General features: G+C 54.1%; 1 protein-coding gene across 2 annotated transcripts in view; it reads left to right on the plus strand.

The window, feature by feature from the left end:
* LOC139253818 (von Willebrand factor A domain-containing protein 5A-like) overlaps window positions 1-14,856 on the plus strand; it is a 48,892-nt gene that overhangs the window by 16,813 nt on the left and 17,223 nt on the right. For both annotated transcript variants that reach the window (XM_070873581.1, XM_070873580.1), the window contains exons 7-12: window positions 1,213-1,382; window positions 6,914-7,002; window positions 9,566-9,710; window positions 11,510-11,589; window positions 12,710-12,824; window positions 14,440-14,598. In XM_070873581.1, the coding sequence (XP_070729682.1) occupies window positions 1,213-1,382; window positions 6,914-7,002; window positions 9,566-9,710; window positions 11,510-11,589; window positions 12,710-12,824; window positions 14,440-14,598 (758 nt within the window). The remainder of the gene's footprint in view (window positions 1-1,212; window positions 1,383-6,913; window positions 7,003-9,565; window positions 9,711-11,509; window positions 11,590-12,709; window positions 12,825-14,439; window positions 14,599-14,856) is intronic.

Genomic DNA, 14,856 nt, shown 5'->3' on the forward strand with positions numbered 1-14,856 from the left:
GGCCTGGGTCAGGGGTTGTGCTGGGGTTGGGTGAGATGGATGGATAGGTTGGGTTATAGATGGGCCTGGGTCAGGGGTTATGCTAGGGTCGGGTGTACGGATGGATAGGCTGGGTTATAGATGGGCCTGGGTCAGGGGTTATGCTGGGGTCGGGTGTACGGATGGATAGGCTGGGTTATAGATGGGCCTGGGTCAGGGGTTATACTAGGGTCGGGTGTACGGATGGATAGGCTGGGTTATCGATGGGCCTGGGTCAGGGGTTGTGCTGGGGTCGGGTGTACGGATGGATAGGCTGGGTTATCGATGGGCCTGGGTCAGGGGTTGTGCTGGGGTTGGGTGAGATGGATGGATAGGCTGGGTTATAGATGGACCTGGGTCAGGGGTTATGCTGGGGTCGGGTGTACGGATGGATAGGCTGGGTTATAGATGGACCTGGGTCAGGGGTTATGCTAGGGTCGGGTGTACGGATGGATAGGCTGTGTTATAGATGGGCCTGGGGCAGGGGTTGTGCTGGGGTTGGGTGAGATGGATGGATAGGCTGGGTTATAGATGGACCTGGGTCAGGGGTTATACTAGGGTCGGGTGTACGGATGGATAGGCTGTGTTATAGATGGGCCTGGGTCAGGGGTTGTGCTGGGGTTGGGTGAGATGGATGGATAGGCTGGGTTATAGATGGGCCTGGGTCAGGGGTTGTGCTGGGGTTGGGTGAGATGGATGGATAGGGTGTGTTATAGATGGGCCTGGGTCAGGGGTTATACTAGGGTCGGGTGTACGGATGGATAGGCTGGGTTATCGATGGGCCTGGGTCAGGGGTTGTGCTGGGGTTGGGTGTACGGATGGATAGGCTGGGTTATCGATGGGCCTGGGTCAGGGGTTATACTAGGGTCGGGTGTACGGATGGATAGGGTGTGTTATAGATGGGCCTGGGTCAGGGGTTATGCTGGGGTTGGGTGAGATGGATGGATAGGCTGGGTTATAGATGGGCCTGGGTCAGGGGTTATGCTAGGGTCGGGTGTACGGATGGATAGGCTGGGTTATAGATGGGCCTGGGTCAGGGGTTGTGCTGGGGTCGGGTGTACGGATGGATAGGCTGGGTTATAGATGGGCCTGGGTCAGGGGTTGTGCTGGGGTTGGATAGGCTGGAGAGAGGGAGCCCGTGCTTCGAGGAGCTCCAATTCCGGTCCAGTACAGTCCTGTTTGCTCTTTATTCAGGGACCCTGATGGGAGACCCCACAGTCATGCTCACCTTCTATCCCAGTTTTCCTGAGAAATCCTCCCAGGTTACATCGGGGGAGTTCATCTTCCTCATCGATCGTTCCGGAAGCATGGATTGCCGAATGTCACACTGTGGCAGAGAGACCACCCGTATTCAAAGCGCCCAGGTAATGTGTGTGGGGGAGGGGGGGACTCTGTGTGGGTGAGGGGGGGGGGATCTGTGTTAATTAGCAGCGTAACGGTCACTCACTGTGTAACTGTACAGAGTCACTGTTTATTCAGGGTAAGGGTCACTCACTGTAACTGTACAGAGTCACTGTTTATTCAGGGTAAGGGTCACTCACTGTAACTGTACAGAGTCACTGTTTATTCAGGGTAAGGGTCATTCACTAACTGTACAGAGTCACTGTTTATTCAGGGTAAGGGTCACTCACTAACTGTACAGAGTCACTGTTTATTCAGGGTAAGGGTCACTCACTAACTGTACAGAGTCACTGTTTATTCAGGGTAAGGGTCACTCACTAACTGTACAGAGTCATTGTTTATTCAGGGTAAGGGTCACTCACCATCTGTACAGAGTCACTGTTTATTCAGGGTAAGGGTCACTCACTGTAACTGTACAGAGTCACTGTTTATTCAGGGTAAGGGTCACTCACTAACTGTACAGAGTCATTGTTTATTCAGGGTAAGGGTCACTCACTAACTGTACAGAGTCACTGTTTATTCAGGGTAAGGGGTCACTCACTATAACTGTACAGAGTCACTGTTTATTGAGGGTAAGGGTCACTCACTAACTGTATAGAGTCACTGTTTATTCAGGGTAAGGGTCACTCACTAACTGTATAGAGTCACTGTTTATTCATTGAAACATAGAAACATAGAAAATAGGTGCAGGAGCAGGCCATTCAGCCCTTCTAGCCTGCACCGCCATTCAATGAGTTCATGGCTGAACATGAAACTTCAGTATCCCCTTCCTGCTTTCTCTCCATAACCCTTGATCCCCCGAGTAGTAAGGACTTCATCTAACTCCCTTTTGAATATATTTAGTGAATTGGCCTCAACTACTTTCTGTGGTAGAAAATTCCACAGGTTCAGCACTCTCTGGGTGAAGAAGTTTCTCCTCATCTCGGTCCTAAATGGCTTGCCCCTTATCCTCAGACTGTGACCCCTGGTTCTGGACTTCCCCAACATTGGGAACATTCTTCCTGCATCTAACCTGTCTAAACCCGTCAGAATTTTAAACGTTTCTATGAGGTCCCCTCTCATTCTTCTGAACTCCAGTGAATACAAGCCCAGTTGATCCAGTCTTTCTTGATAGGTCAGTCCCGCCATCCCAGGAATCAGTCTGGTGAACCTTCGCTGCACTCCCTCAATAGCAAGAATGTCCTTCCTCAGGTTAGGAGACCAAAACTGTACACAATACTCCAGGTGTGGCCTCACCAAGGCCCTGTACAACTGTAGCAACACCTCCCTGCCCCTGTATTCAAATCCCCTCGCTATGAAGGCCAACATGCCATTTGCTTTCTTAACCGCCTGCTGTACCTGCATGCTAACCTTCAATGACTGATGTACCATGACACCCAGGTCTCGTTGCACCTTCCCTTTTCCTAATCTGTCACCATTCAGATAATAGTCTGTCTCTCTGTTTTTACCACCAAAGTGGATAACCTCACATTTATCCACATTATACTTCATCTGCCATGCATTTGCCCACTCACCTAACCTATCCAAGTCACTCTGCAGCCTCATAGCATCCTCCTCGCAGCTCACACTGCCACCCAACTTATGTGTCATCCGCAAATTTGGAGATACTGCATTTAATCCCCTCGTCTAAATCATTAATGTACAATGTAAACAGCTGGGGCCCCAGCACAGAACCTTGCGACACCCCACTAGTCACTGCCTGCCATTCTGAAAAGTACCCGTTTACTCCTACTCTTTGCTTCCTGTCTGACAACCAGTTCTCAATCCACGTCAGCACACTACCCACAATCCCATGTGCTCTAACTTTGCACATTAATCTCTTGTGTGGGACCTTGTCGAAAGCCTTCTGAAAGTCCAAATATACCACATCAACATGTTCTCCTTTGTCCACTTTACTGGAAACATCCTCACAAAATTCCAGAAGATTTGTCAAGCATGATTTCCCTTTCACAAATCCATGCTGACTTGGACCTATCATGTCACCATTTTCCAGATGCACTGCTATGACATCCTTAATAATTGATTCCATCATTTTACCCACTACTGAGGTCAGGCTGACCGGTCTATAATTCCCTGTTTTCTCTCTCCCTCCTTTTTTAACAAGTTGGGTTACATTGGCTACCCTCCACTCCATAGGAACTGATCCAGAGTCAATGGAATGTTGGAAAATGACTGTCAATGCATCCGCTATTTCCAAGGCCACCTCCTTAAGTACTCTGGGATGCAGTCCATCAGGCCCTGGGGATTTATCGGCCTTCAATCCCATCAATTTCCCCAACACAATTTCCCGACTAATAAAGAATTCCCTCAGTTCCCCCTCCTTACTAGACCCTCTGACCCCTTTTATATCCGGAAGGTTGTTTGTATCCTCCTTAGTGAATACCGAACCAAAGTACTTGTTCAATTGGTCTGCCATTTCTTTGTTCCCCGTTATGACTTCCCCTGATTCTGACTGCAGGGGACCTACGTTTGTCTTTACTAACCTTTTTCTCTTTACATACCTATAGAAACTTTTGCAATCCACCTTAATGTTCCCTGCAAGCTTCTTCTCGTACTCCATTTTCCCTGCCCTAATCAAACCCTTTGTCCTCCTCTGCTGAGTTCTAAATTTCTCCCAGTCCCCAGGTTCGCTGCTATTTCTGGCCAATTTGTATGCCACTTCCTTGGCTTTAATACTATCCCTGATTTCCCTAGATAGCCACGGTTGAGCCACCTTCCCTTTTTTATTTTTACGCCAGACAGGAATGTACAATTGTTGTAATTCATCCATGCGGTCTCTAAATGTCTGCCATTGCCCATCCACAGTCAACCCCCTAAGTATCATTCGCCAATCTATCCTAGCCAATTCACGCCTCATACCTTCAAAGTTACCCTTCTTTAAGTTCTGGACCATGGTCTCTGAATTTACTGTTTCATTCTCCATCCTAATGCAGAATTCCACCATATTATGGTCACTCTTCCCCAAGGGGCCTCGCACAATGAGATTGCTAATTAATCCTCTCTCATTACACAACACCCAGTCTAAGATGGCCTCCCCCCTAGTTGGTTCCTCAACATATTGGTCTAGAAAACCATCCCTTATGCACTCCAGGAAATCCTCCTCCACCGTATTGCTTCCAGTTTGGCTAGCCCAATCTATGTGCATATTAAAGTCACCCATTATAACTGCTACACCTTTATTGCATGCACCCCTAATTTCCTGTTTGATGCCCTCCCCAACATCCCTATTACTGTTTGGAGGTCTGTACACAACTCCTACTAACGTTTTTTGCCCTTTGGTGTTCTGCAGCTCTACCCATATAGATTCCACATCATCCAAGCTAATGTCTTTCCTAACTATTGTATTAATCTCCTCTTTAACCAGCAATGCTACCCCACCTCCTTTTCCTTTTATTCTATCCTTCCTGAATGTTGAATACCCCTGAATGTTGAGTTCCCAGCCCTGATCATCCTGGAGCCACGTCTCCGTAATCCCAATCACATCATATTTATTAACATCTATTTGCACAATTAATTCATCCACCTTATTGCGGATACTCCTTGCATTAAAACACAAAGCCTTCAGGCTTGTTTTTTTAACACCCTTTGTCCTTTTAGAATTTTGCTGTACAGTGGCCCTTTTTGTTCTTTGCCTTGGGTTTCTCCGCCCTCCACTTTTCCTCATCTCCTTTCTGTCTTTTGCTTTTGCCTCCTTTTTGTTTCTCTCTGTCTCCCTGCATTGGTTCCCATCCCCCTGCCATATTAGTTTAAATCCTCCCCAACAGCACTAGCAAACACTCCCCCTAGGACATTGGTTCCGGTCCTGCCCAGGTGCAGACCGTCCGGTTTGTACTGGTCCCACCTCCCCCAGAACCGGTCCCAATGCCCCAGGAATTTGAATCCCTCCCTGCTGCACCATTGCTCAAGCCACGTATTCATCTGCGCTATCCTGCGATTCCTACTCTGACTATCACGTGGCACTGGTAGCAATCCCGAGATTACTACTTTTGAGGTCCTACTTTTTAATTTAGCTCCTAGCTCCTAAAATTCGTTTCGTAGGACCTCATCCCTTTTTTTACCTATGTCGTTGGTACCAATGTGCACCACAACAACTGGCTGTTCTCCCTCCCATTTCAGAATGTCCTGCACCCGCTCCGAGACATCCTTGACCCTTGCACCAGGGAGGCAACATACCATCCTGGAGTCTCGGTTGCGGCCGCAGAAACGCCTATCTATTCCCCTCACCATTGAATCCCCTATCACTATTGCTGTCTCACTCTTTTTCTTGCCCTCCTGTGCAGCAGAGTAAGGGTAAGGGTCACTCACTAACTGTACAGAGTCACTGTTTATTCAGGGTAAGGGTCACTCACTAACTGTACAGAGTCACTGTTTATTCAGGGTAAGGGTCACTCACTAACTGTACAGAGTCGCTGTTTATTCAGGGTAAGGGTCACTCACTAACTGTACAGAGTCGCTGTTTATTCAGGGTAAGGGTCACTCACTGTGTAACTGTACAGAGTCACTGTTTATTCAGGGTAAGGGGTCACTCACTGTATAACTGTACAGAGTCACTGTTTATTCAGGGTAAGGGTCACTCACTAACTGTACAGAGTCGCTGTTTATTCAGGGTAAGGGTCACTCACTAACTGTACAGAGTCACTGTTTATTCAGGGTAAGGGGTCACTCACTGTATAACTGTACAGAGTCACTGTTTATTCAGGGTAAGGGTCACTCACTAACTGTACAGAGTCACTGTTTATTCAGGGTAATGGTCACTCACTAACTGTATAGAGTCACTGTTTATTCAGGGTAAGGGTCACTCACTAACTGTACAGAGTCATTGTTTATTCAGGGTAAGGGTCACTCACTAACTGTACAGAGTCACTGTTTATTCAGGGTAAGGGTCACTCACTAACTGTACAGAGTCATTGTTTATTCAGGGTAAGGGTCACTCACTAACTGTACAGAGTCACTGTTTATTCAGGGTAAGGGTCACTCACTAACTGTACAGAGTCACTGTTTATTCAGGGTAAGGGTCACTCACTAACTGTACAGAGTCACTGTTTATTCAGGGTAAGGGTCACTCACTGTGTAACTGTACAGAGTCACTGTTTATTCAGGGTAAGGGTCACTCACTTACTGTACAGAGTCACTGTTTATTCAGGGTAAGGGTCACTCACTGTAACTGTACAGAGTCACTGTTTATTCAGGGTAAGGGTCACTCACTGTAACTGTACAGAGTCACTGTTTATTCAGGGTAAGGGTCACTCACTAACTGTACAGAGTCACTGCTTATTCAGGGTAAGGGTCACTCCCTGTAACTGTACAGAATCACTGTTTATTCAGGGTAAGGGTCACTCACTGTGTAACCGATGGGCCTGTCACTGCCCAGGCCTGACTCACAGTCTGGGGCTGGAGCAATGGATAATGTGGGGGACTCCCCTGCAGAGTGGGAGGTTGGGAACATGTGAGCCAGAAGCTGATACTGAGACTAACGGGGCGTTTGCTCCCGCAGGATACCCTGCTCCTTCTCGTGAAGAGCCTGCCCGTGGGATGCTTCTTCAACATTTACGGATTCGGAAGCCGCTTTGACTCCTTCTTCCCGTAAGTGGCAATTTCCGGGGTGTAACGGGAAACCGGGCTTCCGCCCAAGGAGAAGTTCGCACGGGTTGAGAGGTCGCCTGCACGGAGCATGTCCAGATTCTGACCTTTCACCCTTTGGCACCTGGGATGTCAAACCCTGCCCTGGACAGAGGAGGATGAAGGTCCTCTCTCTCTCTGATGGAGGATTGAGTGGGGCAGTGGGGCAAATCCTGACCTTTCCTCACACTGAGTGTAAGGTGTACGTCGCCACCGGTGATTTCCCCCAAGTCCCTCGGCTGTGTAACTGCTTTTTCCCCCTGGTGGTTTCGAATCACCCCTCTTACAACAGTTCTGGACTTCGGAATTATAGTCGTGAACGGTAATATACAGTCGTCAACAGATCCTTTCGGTCTCCACCGTCACAGTGCTTTTATTCAAGTTGAAACACACACCTGCACCCAGTAAAAGCACATCCTGGTAGTTCAACACAAACAAATACAGCCTGGCCCGTCTAAACAGGCCCCTAATGCGAAGTACCCACGTCTAAAACACGCCTGCTCGGATTCAAAATTGCACCACTGAAATCTGTCCAACAGAATGTGCGTACGCTTATGCTCCTTGCAAAAACCTCCCCACTAAAACCCTTAAGGCTTGGTCGGGACACACGACACCCTTTCACACTATGCGGTGGTGTTAAAGATGTGTGGGCTGGGAATAAGTGCTCACCCATTACCCCTCTGGCTGCTTCTCCCGATGAGGCGTGTCTTCAGGTCCAGTCTCAAGGACAGCTTCCCCGTCGAAGTAGCGAGGCTCTCTGGTGTTTCTTCTCTCCGTTCCCAGACGGAGAGCTCAGCCCTTGTGCGTTGGACGAAGCAAGCGGGCGTAGAAGAGGGGAGAGCGAGAGAGAGAGAGAGACACGGCAGCTGTGATATCTTCACAGAGCACAGCACACACGGCTTCCTGACACGCACGCAACTCTCGAGGGAAAAACTGCCTGTTGCTTAATGATTAACTATGCAGCTGCAGTACACAATACGGACACATCCACAGTTTGGAGCTACAAGCATTACAAGCTTGCAGACATTACACCAGCCAAAACTGCCTCGCTCATACTTGCAAAAATGCTTCTTGCATAAGAACCTAAGAATTAGGAACAGGAGTAGGCCATCGAGCCCCTCGAGCCTGCTCCGCCATTCAACAAGACCATGGCTGATCTGGCCGTGGACTCAGCTCCACTTACCCGCCCGCTCCCCGTAACCCTTAATTCCCTTATTGGTTAAAAATCTATCTATCTGTGACTTGAATACGTTCAATGAGCTAGCCTCAACTGCTTCCTTGGGCAGAGAATTCCACAGATTCACAACCCTCTGGGAGAAGAAATTCCTTCTCAACTCGGTTTTAAATTGGCTCCCCCGTATTTTGAGGCTGTGCCCCCCTAGTTCTAGTCTCCCCCACCAGTGGAAACAACCTCTCTGCCTCTATCTTGTCTATCCCTTTCATGATTTTAAATGTTTCTATAAGATCACCCCTCATCCTTCTGAACTCCAACGAGTAAAGACCCAGTCTACTCAATCTATCATCATAAGGTAACCCCCTCATCTCCGGAATCAGCCGAGTGAATCGTCTCTGTACCCCCTCCAAAGCTAGTATATCCTTCCTTAAGTAAGGTGACCAAAACTGCACGCAGTACTCCAGGTGCGGCCTCACCAATACCCTGTACAGTTGCAGCAGGACCTCCCTGCTTTTGTACTCCATCCCTCTCGCAATGAAGACCAACATTCCAGTCGCCTTCCTGATTACCTGCTGCACCTGCAAACTAACTTTTTGGGATTCATGCACAAGGACCCCCAGGTCCCTCTGCACCGCAGCATGTTGTAATTTCTCCCCATTCAAATAATATTCCCTTTTACTGTTTTTTTTTTTTCCCAAGGTGGATGACCTCACACTTTCCGACATTGTATTCCATCTGCCAAACCTTAGCCCATTCGCTTAACCTATCTAAATCTCTTTGCAGCCTCTCTGTGTCCTCTACACAACCCGCTTTCTCACTAATCTTTCTTCTCGCGGCAAAAAGTCCAACTGTCCTTGCCCCTGAGGTTGTGCAACTCAAACGTAAAATCAAGACTCTGGCCCGTTCCTTTGTCAACTGGGCTGTGTACCGCGCGATGTGTGGCTCCCGACGACTCTGTGGTCGAATAGCTATCCTTTGTCTTTCGATGGCCTGAAACCCCGGCCACTTTACTTAATGTCTCACTGATTGGGAGACAAAAGGCCTGTCCAGCAAACATCCCTGTCCATGATTCCTCATCCAGCTGATGTGTATTCCTGAATGTTTTCGCCGAATCTTACAGCTGAGAGCGAGGGTCGGACAGGATGATGGATTTGCCGGGGTGGGGGTGGGGGGGGGGGGAAAGGCATTGGGAGCCAGGCTGACACACTCTGAACCGTAGCGTCCTGGTTACACCGGGTCAAGTGGCTCCACGTGTCATCATCCCGCTCCCACCTCTAACCCGAGCTCTCTCTCTCTCTCCCTCTCCCTCTCCCTCTCCCTCTCCCTCTCTCTCTCTCTCTCCCTCTCGGGCAGGGCGAGTGTCGAGTACAATCAGGAGTCGATGAAGAGCGCGCTGGAGAAACTGAAGGGCATCGAGGCGGACATGGGCGGGACCGAGATCCTCCAGCCCCTCACCGCCATTTACAGCAGGCCGTGTAAACCTGGGCACCCGCGGCAGGTAACGGCTCAGGTGGAATGTGTGCCGGGAGGTAACCGCTGTAAGATTAGGGTCACAGGTCACACACACACACCCCAAAGGGTCTTGGGAGTTTTATAAGGCATTTTATTAAAGGAGCGGCGGTTCAGATGCAGTCAATCACAACACACAATCAGGATACGACCATGACAAGTAGCTGGTACTAGTCCCGATATTTATCCCTCAACCAACATCACCAAAAACAGATTATCTGGTCATTTCTCACATTGATGTTTGTGGGATTTTAATGGTTAAGAACTCGAGCGTATATGTGTGTGTGTGTGTCCGTCCCAGGGTACAGGGGGTGCCTGAGTGTGTGTGTGCCCCCAGGGTATGTGTGTGTCCAGGGTACAGTGTGTGCCTGTGTCTGTGTGTGTGCATGTGCGTGTCTGTGTGTCCATCCCCAGTGTGTGTATGTGTGTGTGTGTGTCCCCAGGGTATGTGTGTGTGTGTGTGTGTGTGTGTTGTGGGGGGGGGAGCAAGGGATGTGAGAATGGCTGTGTGTGTGTGTGTGTCGGGTGTGAGCAACCATGTGAGAGGTCGGGGGTCGGTGGGGTGGGGTCGGTGTGGGTCGGGGGGCGGTGTGTCGGGGGTCGGTGGGGTGTGGGTCGGGGGTCAGTAGGGTAGGGGTCGGGGGGGCCGGGGAGCTGGACTCCAGATGCGGACTCCATGTCCAGACACCAGACAGTGGTGGAGGAAGTTCGAGGGGTCAAAGTGTGAATATTTCTCGGGCCTACACAACCCCTCCCCCTCCCCCTTCCCCGAGTAACCCTCCCTCTGCTCTCCCCTCCCCCTGCTCTCCCTTCCCCCGAGTAACCCTCCCTCTGCTCTCCCCTCCCTCTGCTCTCCCCTCCCCCGAGTAACCCTCCCTCTGATCTCCCCTACCTCCGCTCTCCCCTCCCCCCGAGTAACCCTCCCTCTGCACTCCCCTCCCCCCGAGTAACCCTCCCTCTGCTCTCTCCTCCCCCGAGTAACCCTCCCTCTGCTCTCTCCTCCCCCGAGTAACCCTCCCTCTGCTCTCCCCTCCCCCGAATAACCCTCGCTCCGCTCTCCCCTCCCCCGAGTAACCCTCCCTCTGCTCTCCCCTCCCTCTGCTCTCCCCTCCCCCCGAGTAACCCTCCCTCTGCTCTCCCCTCCCTCTGCCCTCCCCTCCCCCGAGTAACACTCCCTCCGCTCTCCCCTCCCCCACGAGTAACCCTCCCTCCGCTCTCCCCTCCCCCACGAGTAGCCCTCCCTCTGCTCTCCCCTCCCCCGAGTAACACTCCCTCCGCTCTCCCCTCCCCCACGAGTAACCCTCCCTCCGCTCTCCACTCCCCCACGAGTAACCCTCCCTCCGCTCTCCCCTCCCCCACGAGTAACCCTCCCTCTGCTCTCCCCTCCCCCGAGTAACCCTCCCTCCGCTCTCTCCTCCCCCGAGTAACCCTCCCTCCGCTCTCTCCTCCCCCGAGTAACCCTCCCTCCGCTCTCCCCTCCCCCGAGTAACCCTCCCTCCGCTCTCCCCTCCCCCGAGTAACCCTCCCTCCGCTCTCCCCTCCCCCGAGTAACCCTCCCTCCGCTCTCCCCTCCCCCGAGTAACCCTCCCTCCGCTCTCCCCTCCCCCGAGTAACCCTCCCTCCGCTCTCTCCTCCCCCGAGTAACCCTCCCTCTGCTCTCCCCTCCCCCGAGTAACCCTCCCTCTGCTCTCCCCTCCCCCGAGTAACCCTCCCTCTGTTCTCCCCTCCCCCGAGTAACACTCCCTCTGCTCTCCCCTCCCCCGAGTAACCCTCCCTCTGTTCTCACAGCTCTTTGTTTTCACGGACGGCGAGGTGTCGAACACGAAGATGGTCCTCGCCGAAGTTAGAAAGAACGCCCACAGTCACAGGTAACGGGTGGGTGGGGGCTGTGTCCCCGGGGTGGGTGGGGGCTGTGTCCCCGGGGTGGGTGGGGGCTGTGTCCCCGGGGTGGGTGGGGAGCCCTGTGTCCCCGGGGTGGGTGGGGAGCCCTGTGTCCCCGGGGTGGGTGGAGAGCCCTGTGTCCCCGGGGTGGGTGGGGGCTGTGTCCCCGGGGTGGGTGGAGAGCCCTGTGTCCCCAGCACCCCCCCCCCCCCCCACTTCCAGAGCACAGGCGGTGGGCCCTGAATCTCCCAGGGTGCACTTCAGGCGCTGAGCCATCCCACTGGGAGCAGACACGGGGGCGGGGTCATCGCCATTTCCCAACACACGCTCGCAAGGCCGCTCCACCAATGGTGTGTGCGACTCAAAGGCCCAGCCCTCCCCCGACCTTCGCCCTCTGGTCCCAACCTCCCTCCACGACCTCCCCTCACCGACCTTCGCCCCTGACCTCCCTCCTCGACCTTCGCCCCTGACCTCCCTCCTCGACCTTCGCCCCTGACCTCCCTCCTCGACCTTCGCCCCTGACCTCCCTCCCCGACCTTCGCCCTCGGCCTCCCTCCCCGACCTACCTCCCCGACCTTTGCCCCCACGACCTTCCCCCTCTGTCCTTGCCCGCTCCTCACCCTTTCATTCCTCTGTGCTCCCCCAGTGCCTCTCACATTCTCGCCTTGGAGTCAGAAGGCCGTGAGTTCGTGCCCCCACTCCAGAGACTCGAGCCCCCACAATCCGGGGGTGACATTCCGGAGGGAGTGCTGCACTGTCGGAGGGGCCGTCTTTCAGAAGTGGACGGAAATGATCCCAGAGTCACTATTGGAAGAGGAGCGGGGGAGTTATCCCCGGTGCTCAATCAACATCACCAAAACAGATTAACTGCTCATTATCCCATCGCTGTGTGTGGGAGCTTGCTGTGCGCAAATTGGCGTTTCCCACATTACAACAGTGACATCACTTCAAACAGTACTTCATCGGCTGTAAAGCCCACTGGGACGCCCGAAGGGGGTGAAGTGGGCTGTGGAACTGCTCGATATTTATACAAGTGCCTAGCGGTCCGCTCCCACGGGCCTGGCCGTTGCCCTGGCACCTACCAAACGCTTCCCTCCTGTTCTCCAGGTGTTTCTCCTTCGGGATTGGCCAGGGGGCCTCCACAGAGCTCATCAAAGGCATCGCCAAGGCCGGTTCGGGGAGCTACCAGTTCATCACCGGGGAGGAGAGAATGCAGCCAAAGGTACCGAGAGCTGGGACGGTGTGTGGGGGGGGGAGACCCCGAGCCCCCCGGAATGGGGGGAAACGCCGAACCCCCGGACTGGAGGGAACCCCAGAACCTCGAGCCCCCGGACAGGGGGGATCCCCCAACCTACGTACTGGGGGGAACCCCAAGCCCCCTGTACAGAGGCGAACCCCCAACCTACGTACTGGGGGGAACCCCGGAACCCCGGACTGGGGGGAACCCCCAACCTCCGTACTGGGGGGGAAACCCCGAGCCCCCGGACTGGAGGGAACACCAGAACCTCGAGCCCCCGGACTGGAGGGAACCCCAGAACCCAGAGCCCCCGTACTGGGAGGAACCCCGAAACCCCGGACTGGGGGGAACCCCCAACCTACGTACTGGGGGGATCGCCGGACCCCCGGACTGGAGGGAACCCCCAACCTACGTACTGGGGGGAACCCCGAGCCCCGTACTGGGGGGAATCCCGAGCCCCCGTACTGGGAGGAACCCCGAGCCCCCGTACTGAGGAGAACCCCGAGCCCCCGTACTGGGAGGAACCCCGAGCCCCGTACTGGGGAGAACCCCGAGCCCCCGTACTGGGGGGAACCCCGAGCCCCGTACTGGGGAGAACCCCGAGCCCCCGTACTGGGGAGAACCCCGAGCCCCCGTACTGAGGAGAACCCCGAGCCCCCGTACTGGGAGGAACCCCGAGCCCCCGTACTGGGGAGAACCCTGAGCCCCCGTACTGGGGAGAACCCCGAGCCCCCGTACTGAGGAGAACCCCGAGCCCCCGTACTGGGGAGAACCCCGAGCCCCCGTACTGGGAGGAACCCCGAGCCCCCGTACTGAGGAGAACCCCGAGCCCCCGTACTGGGGAGAACCCCGAGCCCCCGTACTGGGAGGAACCCCGAGCCCCCGTACTGAGGAGAACCCCGAGCCCCCGTACTGGGGAGAACCCCGAGCCCCCGTACTGGGAGGAACCCCGAGCCCCCGTACTGAGGGGAACCCCGAGCCCCCGTACTGGGGGGAATCCCGAGCCCCCGTACTGGGGAGAACCCCGAGCCCCTGTACTGAGGGGAACCCCGAGCCCCCGTACTGAGGGAGTGCCACACTGCCGCCTATCGGGTGAGACGTTAAACCCAGGCCCCGCCTGCCCTCTCGTGTGGACAGGAATGATTGCACGGGTTCTATGACGAGAAGTTCTCGTCGGAGAGGTGATCTTATTGAAACGTATCAGATTCTGAGGGGGCTGGAGAGGGTCGATGGGGGAATCTGGAACTAGCGGGGGCATAGTTTCATCATCGGATCAGCCGTGATCTCATTGAATGGTGGAGCAGGCTCGAGGGGCCGAATGGCCGACTCCTGCTCCTATTTGTGATGATGTTTTGTCCTGGGGCCAATATTTATCCCTCAGCCAACGTCACTAAAACCTGACGGTTGATCACGGCGCTGTTTGTGGGATCTTGCTGTTCGTCAATGGGCACGCTGCGTTTCCTGCACTGCCCACAGAGGGCGCACTTCAACAAAGCATCTCATTGGTCGTGCAGCGCTTTGGGAGTTGCCCTTTGGGATGGTGAAAGGCGCTATTGAAATGCAGGCTCTGTCTCTCTCTCTCTCTCTCTCTCCCCTGTAGGTGCTGCAGAGTTTGAAGTTTGCCCTCCAACCAGCCGTGACAGGCCTGGCCATCAGCTGGGCCCTGCCCCCAGGCCTGGAGGCCGTGCTCTTATCCCAGACCCCCTCCGCGGTCTTCAACGGGCAGAGGTCCATCATCTACGCTCAGCTGAAGGGGAAGGTGAGGGACCGGGGGGGTGGGGGTCGGAATTTGGGGGAGTGGAGGGGGGGGTGCTCAGGGTGGGTGGGGGGAGGGGTGGGAGGGTAATTTGGGGCAGGGTGGGTTCGGGGGGGGTGGATTGGGGGGGAGTGGGACGTGGGGAAGGGATGGGGGGAGGGGAGGGGGAGTGGGACGGGGGGAGGGCAGTAAAATGTCTTTGATGCGGGAAAGAAGCCCTACAGTATCTTGGAGGTGGGTCTCACACTCGGGGACCCCTTT

The sequence above is a fragment of the Pristiophorus japonicus genome, unplaced genomic scaffold (assembly GCF_044704955.1).
Source record: "Pristiophorus japonicus isolate sPriJap1 unplaced genomic scaffold, sPriJap1.hap1 HAP1_SCAFFOLD_515, whole genome shotgun sequence".
Lineage (NCBI taxonomy): Eukaryota > Metazoa > Chordata > Chondrichthyes > Pristiophoridae > Pristiophorus > Pristiophorus japonicus.